This window comes from Schistocerca serialis, chromosome 6 (assembly GCF_023864345.2).
Source record: "Schistocerca serialis cubense isolate TAMUIC-IGC-003099 chromosome 6, iqSchSeri2.2, whole genome shotgun sequence".
Taxonomy (NCBI): Eukaryota; Metazoa; Arthropoda; class Insecta; order Orthoptera; family Acrididae; genus Schistocerca; species Schistocerca serialis.
In genome coordinates this window covers 212882837-212900538 of record NC_064643.1, presented here as the reverse complement: position 1 = coordinate 212900538, position 17702 = coordinate 212882837, and the positions used below count along the sequence as shown (strand labels likewise).

The window sequence follows — 17702 nt, the reverse complement described above, 5'->3', positions numbered from 1 at the left end:
TATGGGTTTTTCACGGGGGCTATGAATTTATGGCATAGAATCACAAAAACTGTAAAACTGGAGAACATTAAGTTCCACTGTATACACAATTTCCTCAGAATAAACTATTTTGACAAAGTTTGGTCATTTATGTTCAGATTCCTACAGTTACAATAAAATACAAAAAAATGTGTGATTACCAAAAGGAATGGCTATTTGCAAAAACCATTTTTCAATAAAACTCACTCTGTCTCCACATAAAAAGCTATATAAAACTGTGTTATCACACTGCTATACTGCAATGTTCTGTAAAGTACTTATAGAATATAGACCAAAAGGTACATTACAATAAATAGATTTTAAATAAAGATAAATCACTAGAAAGGTTTCTTTACCTGATTATGTGGGTTTTACTGAACCATCACAACTCAACACATAAACACTGCTACTCACAACACAACTGATAAATCTGTGGTGAATACCTAAGAACTCTACTGACAGATACATGTAACACTGATACACAGCTGAAAGGAAGTCAAACTTACCAACAAATCTACATATAAAGAATAAATTTCACAAAAAATCTCATGTCCTCTCTCTCTCTCTCTCTCTCTCTCTCTCTCTCACACACACACACACACACACACACACACACACACACACACATGAGATAGAGATTTAATTTAAATATATAGTTATTTTTATTCAGAACTCTACTAAAAATTTCATTTAACAAATTGAAAATTTATTTTTAACACCATTTGATTTGATGTGACCATCTGACTTTGTACAAAATATATCCAAACCGGGAATAAATTATTCAGCAAACTGGTGCAAGAGGCTACGTCCATTTCGAAATGCTAACAGACACCACTTGCCCACCACTCAGTAACAATTTTCATAAGGTTATCACCTGGCAGAATCATCACAATATCCGTATCAGATCCTCTAAGTGGAACACCTGTGACAGCAGATCCAAACTGGTGTGCTTGGCAGCCTGGAACCAATTCCGAGATGCATTCTTCAAGATCTCTCTGCAGCATAAGCAGCTGGAAATTAATGCATTAGGTTTCAGAACATAAGCTGAATGAAGCATTATAACTGTCAGTCACTTTTACAGCTTAAAAAAATTAAAAAAATAAATTAAAAAATCTTGTGGAAAGTCAACACAAAGTTAACACTCATATTCGATCTTGGTATAAGCCGCACTCACAAACAAACAAAAATATATTGAAATTTACATATATAGAAAGAGAGGAAGGAAGGTAAGTGCTGAATGTCTTGCTGATGTCTAGGTCACTGGATGAGGCACAAGCTTGAAAAGCACAAGATTGGGGAAGGAAATCAGAAGTGGATTTGAGCCTCTCTTTCCATTGATAAAATAGTTGTTAAGAGAAAGATAAACAAATACACTGTTGTTGTTTGGTTACTGATTTTAAGGTTTAGTATGATGCCATCCTACACATGCTTGTGCTTGTAGGTTACAACTGGAAAATGCAATATTTGTGATTGTGATTGTGTTGGTCCATGAACTATGGACCTTGCCGTCGGTGGAGAGGCTTGCATGCCTCAACGATACAGACAGCCGTACTGTACGTGCAGCCACAATGGAGGGGTATCTGTTGAGAGGACAGACAAATGTGTGGTTCCTGAAGAGGGGCAGCAGCCTTTTCAGTAGTTGCAGGGGCAACATTCTGGATGATTGACTGATCTGGCCCTGTAACACTAACCAAAACGGCCTTGCTGTTGTGATACTGTGAATGGCTGAAAGCAAGGGGAAACTACAGCCGTAATTTTTCCTGAGGGCATGCAGCTTTACTTTTTGATTAAATGATGATGGCATCCTCTTGGGTAAAATATTCCGTAGGTAAAATAGTCCCCCATTCGGATCTCCGGGTGGGGACTACTCAAGAGGATGACCTTATCAGGATAAACAAAACTGGCGTTCTACGGATCGGAGTGTGGAATGTCAGATCCCTTAATCGGGCAGGTAGGTTAGAAAATTTAAAAAGGGAAATGGATAGGTTAAAGTTAGATATAGTGGGAATTAGTGTAGTTCGGCGGCAGGAGGAACAAGACTTTTGGTCAGGCGAATACAGGATTATAAATACAAAATTATATAGGGGTAATGCAGGAGTAGGTTTAATAACGAATAAAAAAATAGGAGTGCGGGTAAGCGACTACAAACAGCATAGTGAATGCATCATTGTGGCCAAGATAGACACGAAGCCTATGCCTACTACAGTAGTACAAGTTTATATGCCAACTAGCTCTGCAGATGATGATGAAATTGATGAAATGTATGATGAGATAAAAGAAATTTTTCAGGTAGTGAAGGGAGACGAAAATTTAATAGTCATGAATGACTGGAATTCGAGAGTAGGAATAGGGAGAGAAGGAAACATAGTAGATGAATATGGATTGGGGGGAAGAAATGAAAGAGGAAGCCGCCTGGTAGAATCTTGCACAGGGGATAACTAAATCATAGCTAACACTTAGTTCAAGAATCATGAAATAAGGTTGTATACATGGAAGAATCCTGGAGATACTAGAAGGTATGAGATAGATTACATAATGGTAAGACAGAGATTTAGGAACCAGGTTTTAAACTGTAAGACATTTCCAGGGGCAGATGTGGACTCTGACCACAATCAATTGGTTATGAACTGTAGATTAAAACTGAAGAAACTGCAAAAAGTTGGGAATTTAAGGAGGTGGGACCTGGATAAACTGACTAAACTAGAGGTTGTACAGAGTTCCAGGGAGAGCATAAGCGAACAATTGACAGGAATGGGAGACAGAAATACAGTAGAAGAAGAATGGGTAGCTTTGAGGGATGAAATAGTGAAGGCAGCAGAAGCTCAATTATGTGAAAAGATGAGGACTAGTAGAAATCCTTGGGTAACAGAAGATACATTGAATTTAACTGATGAAGGGAGAAAATATAAAAATGCAGTAAATGAAGCAGGCAAAAAGGAACACAAACGCCTCAAAAATGAGATCAACAGGAAGTGCAAAATGGCTAAGCAGGGAAGGCTAGAGGACAAATGTAAGGATGTAGAGGCTTATCTCACTAGGGGCAAGATAGATACTGCCTACAGGAAAATTAAAGAGACCTTTGGAGAAATGAGAGCCACTTGTATGAATATCAAAAGCTCAGATGGAAACCCAGTCCTAAGCAAAGAAGGGAAAGCAGATAGGTGGAAGGAGTATATAGAGGGTCTATACAAGGGTGATGTACTTGAGGACAATATTGTAGAAATGGAGGAGGATGTAGATGAAGATGAAATGGGAGATACAATACTGCGTGAAGAGTTTGAAAGAGCACTCAAAGACCTGAGTCGAAACAAGGCCCCAGGAGTAGACAACATTCCATTAGAACTACTGACGGCCTTGGGAGAGCCAGTCCTGACAAAACTCTACCATCTGGTGAGCAAGATGTATGAGACAGGCGAAAGACCGTCAGACTTCAAGAAGAATATAATAATACCAAACCCAAAGAAAGCATGTGTTGACAATTGTGAAAATTACCGAACTATCGGTCTAGTAAGTCACAGCTGCAAAATACTAACGTGAATTCTTTACAGACGAATGGAAAAACTGGTAGAAGCCGACCTCGCGAAGATCAGTTTGGATTCTGTAGAAATGTTGGAACACATGAGGCAATACTGACCTTACGACTTATCTTAGAAGTAAGATTAAGGAAAAGCAAACCTACATTTCTAGCATTTGTAGATTTAGAGAAAGCTTTTGACAATGTTGACTGGAATACTCTCTTTCAAATTCTAAAGGTGGCAGGGGTAAAATACAGGGAGCGAAAGGCTATTTACAATTTGTACAGAAACCAGATGGCAGTTGTAAGAGTCGAGGGGCACGATAGGGAAGCAGTGATTGGGAAGGGAGTGAGACAGGGTTGTAGCCTCTCCCTGATGTTATTCAATCTGTATATTGAGCAAGCAGTAAAGGAAACAAAAGAAAAATTCGGAGTAGGTATTAAAATCCATGGAGAAGAAATTAAAACTTTGAGGTTCGCCGATGACATTGTAATTCTGTCAGAGACAGCAAGGGACTTGGAAGAGCAGTTGAACGAAATGGACAGTGTCTTGAAAGGAGGATATAAGATGAACATCAACAAAAGGAAAATGATGATAATGGAATATAGTCGAATTAAGTTGGGTGATGCTGAGGGAATTAGATTAGGAAATGAGACACTTAAAGTAGTAAAGGAGTTTTGCTATTTGGGGAGCAAAATAACTGATGATGGTCGAAGTAGAGAGGATATAAAATATAGACTGGCAATGACAAGGAAAGCGTTTCTGAAGAAGAGAAATTTGTTAACATTGAGTATAGATTTAAGTGTCAGGAAGTCGTTTCTGAAAGTATTTGTATGGAGTGTAGCGATGTATGGAAGTGAAACATGGACAATAAATAGTTTGGACAAGAAGAGAATAGAAGCTTTCAAAATGTGGTGCTACAGAAGAATGCTGAATATTAGATGGGTAGATCACATAACTAATGAGGAGGCGTTGAATAGAACTGGGGAGAAGAGAAGCTTGTGGCACAGCTTGACTAGAAGAAGGGATCGGTTGGTAGGACATGTTCTGAGGCATCAAAGGATCACCAATTTAGTATTGGAGGGCAGCGTGGAGGGTAAAAATCGTAGAGGGAGACCAAGAGATGAATACACTAAGCAGATTTAGAAGGATGTAGGTTGCACTAAGCACTGGGAGATGAAGAAGCTTGCACAGGATAGAGTAGCATGGAGAGCTGCATCAAACCAGTCTCAGGACTGAAGACCACAACAACAACAACAACAACAACAACATTACAAAATTTAAGGTTTTCATTTGACTTACCCTCATATATTGTATGACTAAGAACTCTTTGCATGTAGCTTTAGAGAATATTTGAGATTTTCTTTCACGTTTTTTCTCTCCTCTACTTTTTGCCTTGTTAGCGCTTTCTGTATTTTTATACCAAAAACCTATTCATTAAATAATTTTTGAGATGTGAGGGTAGTACAGCAGTGACTGTTCTTTAAAGTTCGAATGGATGAGACCAATAGTTGATACACCATTGTTTTTCTTGACAATGGGGCATGTAGCTGCTGAGTGTTGTCAGCAGGTGAAACTGCTTTCTGGACTGTGAACTAGCCATGGAGTAGGGAAATGCATGCAGTCTGTCAAATTTGTGTCGCATAAGTGTTCTATATGTGGTCTCCTTTATAGATCAACTACACTTAACTAAAATTCTCTCCATAATCTGAAACCAACCATTCACCTTCCCCACAACAGATCCTGTGTGCTCATTCCATTTCAAATCACTTTGCAATATTACACCTAGGTATTTAATCGACGTGTGTTTGTCAAGCAGAACACGACTATAATTCTATTCAAACATTACAGGATTGTTTTTCCAACTAATCTGCATTAACTTACATTTAGAGCAAGCTGCCATTCATCACACCAAATAGAAATTCTGTCTATGTAGTCCTGTGTTCGTCCATCCACAGTCAGTGAATGACAGTGCTTTCCTATAAACTACAGCATCATCGGCAATAGTCCCAGATTACCTTTGCTTGTGTATGTTTTGAGTGAATATGTATATATAGAAAAATATAAGAGACTTTAATGACGGATGAGAATGCTTTGCTTACCAGACACACGATGAAACTGGATACTTTCATGTAGGCATATTCAGATGTTTTGACTGAATTACTACTTCGATGACTCTTGTCATTCATCAGTATCTTTTCCTCTACCTCACACCTACAGTCCACAGGAAGTCCAATTATCATTATCATGTCTCCCCCCACACCCGAATACTAATTTGATGCACAATGATATGTTCTGTATGGAAAGCACATTTCTGATGCTCCCAACTAAAGCAACACACACACACACACACACACACCAATGTAATTAGATTTACAAACCTTGCGGTTTCGCTCGGGATCCTGTAACCTCACAGTCTGGACTGCCAAGTCAATTAAGGCATCAACATCTCTTACGCCATTAGAATGAGCCCCTTCAAGAATAGATATAAGTTCTGTGGGATCTACATCAGAATCCGGGACTGGAGCTGGATCGGCTGTAATGCACATAATTTAGAAAGTTAAATTTGTACACAAAGAGTTCATATCAGCTAACAAACTTCTGCTTTAGTGGTGATCTTTTTAATCTTACTGTTCATAATTACACTGATATGCCAAAGCTTCAAATCTGTCTCTACCTATGAAACTCCCCTTCCATTGAGAATATATGGTCTACATAAGAAAAAACAATACACAGAGAAACTGGTTAATAAGAAATATTATTTAATGTTACAGGCTTTTCTACTTACAAATTATTCAACATGTCTTGCATATGCTGACGGTGTTGGCATCGCAACCAGCCACAAATTTACTGTCAGTTCCTTTATTCAAAGGGTGCCGTTACCGATTTCGAATCGTTGTGATTCATCCTCAGATGGTTTACAAGTTTTCTTTATAACATGTGGTGTGTTTTTTACAGATTAATTGTTCTAAAATATAAATAACACATAATTATAAACACGCCACACACAGATGGTTGCGTTACATATTTTCGTTGCATGTGACTTACGTGAAACGTCCGTTTGGAGTGTTTGTTTTCATAACATTCGTCCAGCAGATGTGAATACATTCCCACTGCATTCTTATCGTAGTACACGTAAATTTTTCTCACTGAACACTTGAGATTTGTCACTGAGAAGATTTCTACCACACACCACATGTTTTGATACATACAGAGAGTTTACAAACATATGAGTATCAAAGATGCTATGATATATCGTAACATTTGATGATGATGTCCTATGTTTGGAAGGATCATAGTTGATATTGTTACATCAATTATAAAGTTTATATATAGTACTGTATAGGTAAAATAGTACATTATTTGATTACATTTAGCATCATGAGAATTATAGTAACATATAAATTAATTACTTGATCTGCAGATAGGCATACTAATATTATTTGCTTTGGAGGTTGGAAAATAATTTTTGGAATTTTTCAGGAAAGAGGTGTTAGTTAACTCTGTTTGTTCATTAAGGATATAGTCTGAGGTGCTGTTTTTGTGTGTGTGTATTTCTATTTCTTCTAATATATTCATAGTGGCTCCTTTTTCTGCTAGATGTAAAATTTTTAAGTTGTCCTCAATGTTTCCCATTGAATGGTTTTCTTCCACAATATGGGCTGCAAATGCAGATTTGTTCAAGTTACCAAGTCTTAAAGCATCAATGCGTTCTTTGTATCTAATTTCAAAACTTCTGCCTGTCTGTCCAATGTAGAATTTTGGGCATGTATCGCATTTGAGTTTGTACACTCCTGGAAATTGAAATAAGAACACCGTGAATTCATTGTCCCAGGAAGCCGAAACTTTATTGACACATTCCTGGGGTCAGATACATCACATGATCACACTGACAGAACCACAGGCACATAGACACAGGCAACAGAGCATGCACAATGTCGGCACTAGTACAGTGTATATCCACCTTTCGCAGCAATGCAGGCTGCTATTCTCCCATGGAGACGATCGTAGAGATGCTGGATGTAGTCCTGTGGAACGGCTTGCCATGCCATTTCCACCTGGCGCCTCAGTTGGACCAGCGTTCGTGCTGGACGTGCAGGCCGCATGAGACGACGCTTCATCCAGTCCCAAACATGCTCAATGGGGGACAGATCCGGAGATCTTGCTGGCCAGGGTAGTTGACTTACACCTTCTAGAGCACGTTGGGTGGCACGGGATACATGCGGACGTGCATTGTCCTGTTGGAACAGCAAGTTCCCTTGCCGGTCTAGGAATGGTAGAACGATGGGTTCGATGACGGTTTGGATGTACCGTGCACTATTCAGTGTCCCCTCGACGATCACCAGTGGTGTACGGCCAGTGTAGGAGATCGCTCCCCACACCATGATGCCGGGTGTTGGCCCTGTGTGCCTCGGTCGTATGCAGTCCTGATTGTGGCGCTCACCTGCATGGCGCCAAACACGCATACGACCATCATTGGCACCAAGGCAGAAGCGACTCTCATCGCTGAAGACAACACGTCTCCATTCGTCCCACCATTCACGCCTGTCGCGACACCACTGGAGGCGGGCTGCACGATGTTGGGGCGTGAGCGGAAGACGGCCTAACGGTGTGCGGGACCGTAGCCCAGCTTCATGGAGACGGTTGCGAATGGTCCTCGCCGATACCCCAGGAGCAACAGTGTCCCTAATTTGCTGGGAAGTGGCGGTGCGGTCCCCTACGGCACTGCGTAGGATCCTACGGTCTTGGCGTGCATCCGTGCGTCGCTGCGGTCCGGTCCCAGGTCGACGGGCACGTGCACCTTCCGCCGACCACTGGCGACAACATCGATGTACTGTGGAGACCTCACGCCCCACGTGTTGAGCAATTCGGCGGTACGTCCACCCGGCCTCCCGCATGCCCACTATACGCCCTCGCTCAAAGTCCGTCAACTGCACATACGGTTCACGTCCACGCTGTCGCGGCATGCTACCAGTGTTAAAGACTGCGATGGAGCTCCGTATGCCACGGCAAACTGGCTGACACTGACGGCGGCGGTGCACAAATGCTGCGCAGCTAGCGCCATTCGACGGCCAACACAGCGGTTCCTGGTGTGTCCGCTGTGCCGTGCGTGTGATCATTGCTTGTACAGCCCTCTCATAGTGTCCGGAGCAAGTATGGTGGGTCTGACACACGGGTGTCAATGTGTTCTTTTTTCCATTTCCAGGAGTGTATATTCCTGATTTACGGAATAGACTCTTGGGGGTATTTATTTACATCATGGATTACTTTTTGTTGTAATTTATTATTTGTGGAAAAGCTGATTGCGATATTTTTCTTTTTAAATAAGTTTGGTATGATAGTGGGCCTATGTATGGGAGAGTAGCATATTGAGGTTTGGCTTCTGTGGCACACTGATTTGGCTTGAAGTGACTGCTGTGAAGTGGATCTGTGGTTTTTGTCTGCATTATGTTGTGGAGTTCACAGCAGTCACTTCAAGCCAAATCAGTGTGCCACAGAAGCCAAACCTCAATATGCTACTCTCCCACACATAGGCCCACTATCATAACAAATAGCAAACTTATTTAAAAAGAAAAATATCGCAATCAGCTTTTCCACAAATAATAAATTACAACAAAAAGTAATCCATGATGTAAATAAATACCCCCAAGAGTCTATTCCGTAAATAAGGAATATACAAACTCAAATGCGATACGTGCCCAAAATTCTACATTGGACAGACAGGCAGAAGTTTTGAAATTAGATACAAAGAACACATTGACGCTTTAAGACTTGGTAACTTGAACAAATCTGCATTTGCAGCCCATATTGCTGAAGAAAACCATTCAGTGAGAAATATTTAGGAGAACTTAAAAAATTTTACATCTAGCAGAAAAAGGAGCCACTATGAATATATTAGAAGAAATAGAAATACACATACACAAAAACAGCAACCCAGACTATATCCTTAATGAACAGTTAGCTAACACACCTTTCCTGAAAAAATTCCAAAAATTACTTTCCAACCTCCAAAGCAAATAATATTAGTACGCCTATCTACAGATCAAGTAGCAAATTTATATGTTACTATAATTCTCATGATGCTAAATGTAATCAAATAATGTACTATTTTACCTATACAGTACTATATATAAACTATATAATTGATGTAACAATATCAACTAAAAAAAAACAATGTCTCTGTATTAGTGTAAAAGGCATTACAGTTGCATAAATGAATATATGATCCTTTTCAAACATAGGACATCATCGTCAAATGTTACGACATATCATAGCATCTTTGATACTCATATGCTTGTAAGCTCTTTGTATGTATCAAAACATGTGGTGTGTGGTAGAAATCTTCTGAGTGACAAATCTCAAGTGTTCAGTGAGAAAAATTTATGTGTGCTACAATAAGAAAGCAGTGGGAATGTATTCATATCTGTTGGACGAATGTTATGAAAACAAACACTCCAAACAGATGTTTCACGTAAGTCACATGCAACAAAAATCTGTAACGCAACCATGTGTGTGTGTTGTGTTTATAATTATGTGTTATTTATATTTTAGGACAATTAATCTGTAAAAAACACACCACATGTTATAATGAAAACGTGTAAACCGTCTGAGGATGAATCACAACGATTCAAAACCGGTAACGGTACCCTTTGAATAAAGGAACTGAAAGTAAATTTGTGGCTGGTTGCTGTCTCAACACCATCAACATTTGTCTTCAAACAACAGCCACGGTCTCCATCATGTCATCATATGACAAAATTGCATCTTGCATATGCTTTTCTACATTATCTGATCAAAAGTATCCAGACACTTATTAGTGGATGTTAATATTAGGTGTGTGTCCACCTATAGTCTATATGGGAGCTTGCACCTGCTGGGGACATTTCCAATAAGGTGTCTGTGAAGGAATGACAGCCCACCCTTGCTCAAGAGCCAAAACCAGAGGACATACTGGACGCTGTGGTCTAGAGTGAAGTCAACAATCTAACTCATCCCAAAGGTATTCCATTAAGTTTAGGTTGGGATTCTGGACAGATCACGCCATTTCTTGAATTATATTGTCTCACAGATACTGCTTTATGGCAGGGTGTCTTGTTATGCTGTCACAATCAGTATTTCCAAGTTGTCCCTCTAACATACGCAGTACAGAATGCTATAAAATGTGTTCATATCCTTCTGCATTTTGCGTTTTTGTAAGTGCAATTGCTCAATGGCTCAGTGGTAAAGTGCTAAAATACAATTCCAAAGGTCATGGGTTCGATCTCTAGTCAATCCTAGGATATTTATCTCTCACTTATCATTCCTTACACCTCTGGCAAAGTTTGTTGATGTGAAAGGAGTTACATTAAACTGCATGTCTGTCCCCCTATAACTGGCTGTGTAAGTCAGCTCAAAGGTCAGACTGACCCCTTCTTTTTTTTTTTTTTTTTTTTTGCTAAGTGCAATAAGGAGACTGCACACTCACCATGAAAAACAACCCCATATTATAACATCATCTCCTCCATTCTTCACGAATGACACTATACTTACTGGCAGGTAACAGAAGGGGTGCACAAAATGTGTGGAAAAAAAGCAAGAAAGAGGATTAAAAAATAACCCATAGAGATACGCGAGTTCTACAGGCCCACAAGTTTCAACCTTCTGCTCACAGGAAGCCTTTTCCTTGGCCCAACACTAAATTCACTCTTATTACAGAGTCATTTTGTTCAAGTAACATCATAAGAAATGGCTGCCACAATAACTGGTTCGTATAACTGCTGCCTACTCAGCTAGCTCATGTTCAGCAATGGCGTTTTTTCTGCTGCTTCGATGGGATGTTGTAGGACCTCGAACATTCGCAAGCTGGTTCTGAAACACATGAGGTGGAATCCAGAATTTTCGGGACTAGTGCTGCCATCAGGAAAGTAGGAGTAGTAGATCTTTGCATCGCTAAGCTGCATATCAGATAAGTCAGTGTGCAGAGTGGCATTCAGCTGGGAAGACGTGTTGCATGTCCACAGTGATTTCCGTAATACTCAGTGTTTGATGTGTGGTGATTTTATGAAGGATCCGCAAACAGAACAGGGTATGTGTATCAAGCTCTCTGCAAATCTCGGGAAAAGTGCTACGGAGACCCTTGCAATGATTTACCGTCACGACCCAGAGACAAAGCAATCATCGTCGTCCCAGTGGAAGAGTCCGGGCTCTCCAAGACCCAAAAAAGCGAGACAGGTGAAGAGCAAAGTGAAGAGCACGACCATTGTTTTCTTTGATACCAAGGGAATTGTGCATAAATTCGTCCCACCCAACCAAACAGTGAATTCCACATACTACTGTGGCGTTTTGCGACAGCTCCATGAAAACGTGCAGCGACGACGGCCCGAAGTTTTGTGTTTGTGTCAAGGGAAGTGGCTGCTGCATCACGACAACGCGCAGTGTCACACATCCTTGCTCACCAGGACCCTTTTGGCAAAAAACAACATGGCAGTTGTACCTCACCCACCATACTTGCCAGATTTGGCACCTTGCAACTTCGCGCTATTCCCACACTGAAACTCAAGTTGAAAGGCCATCGGTTCGACACTCTAGAGAGGATTCAAGAAGCAATGCTGGTGGTGGTAAACACCCTCAAAGAACAGGACTTCCAGAAAATGTTTGACCAGTGGCAGAAGCACTGGGACCGGTGTGTACACACGGATGGGAACTACATCAAGGTTGATGGTGACCATTAGTCCAAAGGTGAGGTTTTCAACAGATGCCAGCACCAGTCTTGAAAATTTTGGATAGCACCTCGTATACCCTACTCAACGAACGCTACATATTTCTGCCAACTGAGGGCTGGAGTGAAACTGCTCAAGTTAAGAGTACTTCAACATATTTGATAGAACAATTAGTGAAATGGTAAACAGACCTCGGATATACCACACAATTTCATATCAATTTTGATTCCAACCAGGAATGCCTTAAAAGAGGGCTCTGTATCTTATTTTGAAAAATATGCAGCTGGTTTTGGTGCAGCAACAGCAAAACTAATGATACAGCAGAACTAGTAAATTAAATAGAGCCTTTCAAATTTTAGCAGAAAGAGCTGATGAAGAGTGTGGACATTTGGATACTTTGAAGCCTACTGCAGTGGCAACACCGCAGACAGACCAGCGATGCGGGTTGCCGACTCTGCGGCGAAGTCTCGGCGACGCAAGAGTGTTTACAAGCAAGTACCACAGTTGACAACAAACACGTAGGTGCAGCCAACATCCATCACAGGACATAAACCAGTAGCAGACAAAGGAGGCATGATGATCAATGAACTATTTCCTGGAAATCACATGTGTGCAAATAGCTCTGGAAATACCCTTCCACCCAGAGCCAGATAAGCCAGTGCCCGGCCATTCAGCACTACAACCATCCTCTCTTCCGCAACAATTGTGATACATCACTTCCGTGGTGTTAGGCTATCTACCAGCTGCTTACAGCTGCCTTTGGCGTGGAACAGTTGTACAGGTATAGAGTCGAAGGGAACTCTGACTATAGGAATTAGTTGTTATTTGCTTGATCCACAGACGGGATCCTTATTATTTTTTTGGTTTTGAAGAGTGTGTTACTGTTGGTAGTTTATTGTAGTATCCTTAAAAAAAAAGGGGGGGGGGATGGCTAACAAGCTGGTTCTTGCTCTGTAGATTTAGCAGTGGTGACGAGTTTGTTCAAATTCCTGCACTGCTCCGTTGTTTGCCAACACGGTGGAAGGTATTCGGGGTTTAGATGCACCATCGGCTAGCATCTGTGTGCTGTTAGATCATATGCAACACATCAATGAACTTCTGATTCATTGTCTGCAGGCTTTGACTAGCGTTTCTCCTGTTTTTCCGCTGTCGGCCACTCCTACCGTGTTCCCACCGTTTGACAAGTCTATTGAACTGTGGAGTAATATGCGGCTCACTTGGAACAACATTTCCTTGCCAATGGAATCATCGACACCAGCCAGCATCCTGACTTTTATCGCTTAGTGCAGCAGTTGCATCCGAAGGTGGAACCCCATGCCTTCCCTTACGAACAGCTGTCCACCAGTTTAGCAGAGTATTTTGATGCCCAGGTCCATGTTGCGGCAGCTCTCCACATGTTCTTCAGCTGTCAGAAGCTTCCATTGCAGTCTTACAGAGAATGGATTGCTTGCCTTCAAGGGCTCTCTCGGGACTGTCGGTCCTCTGGTGCCAACCTGGGTGTAAGCAGTCGTATGGTTCAGTCCTTGTTCGTGACATGATTCTGGTCCATGCTCCTGACACTGCCCTGCGAACAGATCTGTTGAAGCTGAAGAATCACTCCTTGGACACGTGTCTGTCGCTCATTCGTGCCCATGAACAGTCTTCCAGTCTGTTTGCGGCACTCAATACCTTGTTGCACGGCCGCCCTGTCGTCGCTTGGAGCCACAGTCACTGGAGCAGCGACCAGGCTGACAGCCCACAGCAGGTGCCCCACTGCCGCCTCCTCCTCCTCCTCCTCCTGACCAGGTTCTCAGTTCTTGGGCTCAGCAACATCTGAGGTTGCCCTCCTGTCATCAATGCTTTGTTACGCACCAGCGCCGTGATTGTCGTTCTGCCTGCGGTCCGACATTTGCTGCTACTCTTTGTCAATGGACGTGGTCCTCACAGCACTGGACCCTCTAGACTCAGTCTTAGAGCATTTTGACAAGCTGCTGGGTATCTCCTTTGTCCAGACGGTCCTCCCATACACGGTGGGGTCCATCACTCTGATGGTCCAGATCAACGGAACTCCTCTCCGTTTCCAGTTGGACACAGGGTCCTCGGCTACTATTATTAATGGCAACCCTCACCGCTGCTTGTGTGCTTCAATGCTCCACCCATTCCCGACGCCCTTGAAGAGCTATAATAATGATATTATCCGCTTGCAGCGGTGGTTCCTGGCACAGGTGTGGTATCATTCTCATGACGTCACCACCCGAGTTTTGGTCCTAGCCGCCCCCACAGCCACTAATCTGTTGCGGATGGATCTTTTCCATTCTCTTGGTCTTGAGATCCACGATTCAGCCTCAGCGGTCCATGTCTTGAGTGCCACGGGCATTTTCCCAATGCTGCAATGCCGTGAGGCCATTCAGCGGCTCTTGACACCAACAAATGTATCCCAACTCAAATCCCTCTTAGGTCAACTCACCTTTTATCGGCGTTACATCCCACATGCTGTGGCTCTGGCAGAGCCTCTGCATCACCTGCTTTGTAAGACTGTTCCCTCAACCTTGTCACCGGAATGTGATCGGGCTTTCCAGTGTCTCAAATCTGCTCTTCTCGCTCCACCATGGCTCGTCCCATACGACCCCGCCAAGCCACTTATTTTGGCCACTGATGCATCGGATTATGGGCTGGGGGCTGTGTTGTCTCATATCATTGATGGTGTTGAGCGCCTAGTGGTTTTCGCCTCGGAAACCCTATCACATGCACAGCGAAATTATTGCCATATCGAGGAGGAGATCTTAGCCATCGTATTTGGATTCAAGAAGTTCCACGACATCATCTACGGCCACCAGTTCACGCTCTACATGGACCACACGCACTTGGTCTCTGTGTTCGGCACCACATCCGCCACCCCTACCCGAACCGCTCATTACCTGCAGCGCTGGGCATTGTTCCTTGCAGGGTATACCTACAGCATCTGTTACTGGGCGATGGCCCTCCATGCCAACACTGATCTTCCTTCTCGACTTCCTGTTGGGGTCGGATTCCAAATTTGATGCAGATCCAGTTGCTTGTTTTCATCTGAATGACACGGTCTCCTCTGCTGTCGTCGCGTTGCCACTGAACGCCCAGCTCGTTACGCAGCACACAGCCTCCCGGTTTTCCAGATGATTCTGTGCCACATTCAACTCGGGTGACCATCCAATCATCATCAGGTTGTCGGACCCAGAGGTTTGGGCTTACTGGCCTCGTCACAAAGACTTTTCTGTGTGCGACAGGGTTCTTCTTCTCTTAAGGGACACTGATCGTTGGTGTGTCGTGATACCATCCTCCCTCTGTCACAGGGTCCTTGCACTCCTACGTGTCGAGCACTGAGGGATCATCCTGAGGAAGCACCTCGCCCACCACCATGTCTATTTGCAGGGAATGGACAGTGACATCAACCACATGGTTGGTTCCTGCTCCTCCTGTCAGTGTCTGCAGTCGGCACCACCACAATGGCTGATTCCGTGGCCTACGACCACTGCCCCGTGGTCCCGGCTCCATTTGGATTTTGCGGGTCCATTCCTGGGGTCTTACTGGCTCATTTTGATGGACACTGGCAGTGGTTCTCCATACGTCGCACACATGTCCTCGACGACCGTCACTCACACCATTCCAGCCCTCTCTCATATTTTCGCCATCATGGGTCTACCAGAGGCGACTGTGATAGACAGCGGCCCTCAGTTCATGTCAGCAAAGTTTACTTCCTCCTGTGCTACGTCAGACATCCACCTGCTCCATATGGCGCCGTTCCATCACGCATCCAACGGGTTGACTGAAAGGTTTGTCTGCACGTTTAAATCGCAGACGGTCTAACTGTCAACATCACTCCCAGGGAGCTCCCCTCGACCTCTTCTTGTCTACAAATCATTCTTCTGGTCACGATGGGTCCTCTCCGGCAGAGAAGCTGCACTGCTGCCCTTGTCACTCCTGTTTCCTGCTTCCCCTCGTCTGGTTGCTCTGGTCTCAGTGCGGCTGCGGTTCTCTCCGAAGGATCCAGCCTGGATGCTGGTGTTTCCCACAGTCTCCATGCTTGTAGGCCACACCATGGCAACTGTCGTCCTCGACAACAGTTCCCTCCATCGGAAGCATTTCAACTGGCTACGACACCATCGTGGGCCAGGCGCAGTGCTGTCATCGTCTCCGGTGCCGTACCATCAGTCTGAGGTTCTAACAGTTTCGGTGACAAGAGAACCGGTGTAAAACTGGATTGCGAACTTCACACTTCTCTTACTACAGTTGACTTACTTGAAATGTTTAGCCGACCCTCTTCTCTGGATATGCAGCTCCGTCAATGTCCACAACTCTGGATATGCAGCTCCGTCAATGTCCACAACAGTGGCAACATCGCAGACAGACCAGCAATGCGAGTTGCTGATTCCTCTGCGAAGTCTCACTGATGCAAGAGTGTTTACAAGCAAGTACCACAGTTGATAACAAACATGTAGGTGCAGCCAATGTCCATCACAGGGCATCAACCAGCAGCAGAGGAAGGGGGCATGACGAGCAACAAACTATTTCCTGGCGATCAAATGAGTGCAAATAGTCATGGAAGTATCCTTCCACCCGGGGCTAGATAAGCCGATACCCAGCCATTCAGCAGGCAGTTCTTGAATCGCCGAGTGCGGAGAAAATCAGCCGGTCCAGCGGTGTGCTATGCCGACCATCCTCTCTTCCACAACAATTGTGAGATGTCTCTTACGTTGAGTTAGGCTACCTACCAGCTGCTAGCAGCTGACTTCGAAGTGGAACAGTTGTACGGGTATAGAGTCGAAGGTAACTCTGATTATACGAATTAGTTGTTATTTGTTTGACCCCCAGAAAGGATCCTTATCATTTTTTGGTTTTGAAGAGTGTGTTACCATTGGTGGTTTATTGCAGATTTCTTAAAAAAAAAAAAAAAAAGGGGGGGGGGGGGTTGGCAAAATATGTTGGTTCTTGCTCTGTAGCTTTGGCAGCCCCCACCCCCCTCCAAAGTATGGATTACGAGATGCTTTTCCAAACACTGAAATGGCTTTGAGGATACTTGTGACAATTCCAGTGACTGCAGCATCTTGTCAATGCAGTTTCAGCAAATTAAAAATGATAAAAAAGTTATAGCTGTCTTTTTGATAGAATAGGACACAGCTACTAAATTTGACATCAATGACTTGATTATGAGTTTCCTTCACTCAAAGCCAAGAAATGGAAAGTAAAATGATAATGAAAACAGGATTTTGGAAATAAATCTGTTGTGAACATTTAATTATACTTATTTTCTTCTTACTTACAATTAATAATTTGTGCCACATTATAATTATATGGAGCAAATAAAATCAGTTCTAATAATGAATGAAGTGTACGTCTGCCTTTTTGCAAGCACACAAATTATTGATTTGCTTTAACACCCAAACACGTTTCACCACAGTTGTAGCATGCTTAGTGGGTTTTTTTCTTTTCTATTTCTGATGTGCATACATACAGA

At 43.0% G+C, this 17702-nt stretch overlaps 1 protein-coding gene across 3 annotated transcripts in view; it reads right to left on the bottom strand.

The window, feature by feature from the left end:
* The window catches only part of LOC126484632 (uncharacterized), a 224612-nt gene that overhangs the window by 121285 nt on the left and 85625 nt on the right, over window positions 1-17702 (bottom strand). For all 3 annotated transcript variants that reach the window (XM_050108222.1, XM_050108221.1, XM_050108223.1), the window contains 2 exons: window positions 5915-6069; window positions 893-1028 (listed from right to left, as the gene is read on the bottom strand). In XM_050108222.1, the coding sequence (XP_049964179.1) occupies window positions 893-1028; window positions 5915-6069 (291 nt within the window). The remainder of the gene's footprint in view (window positions 1-892; window positions 1029-5914; window positions 6070-17702) is intronic.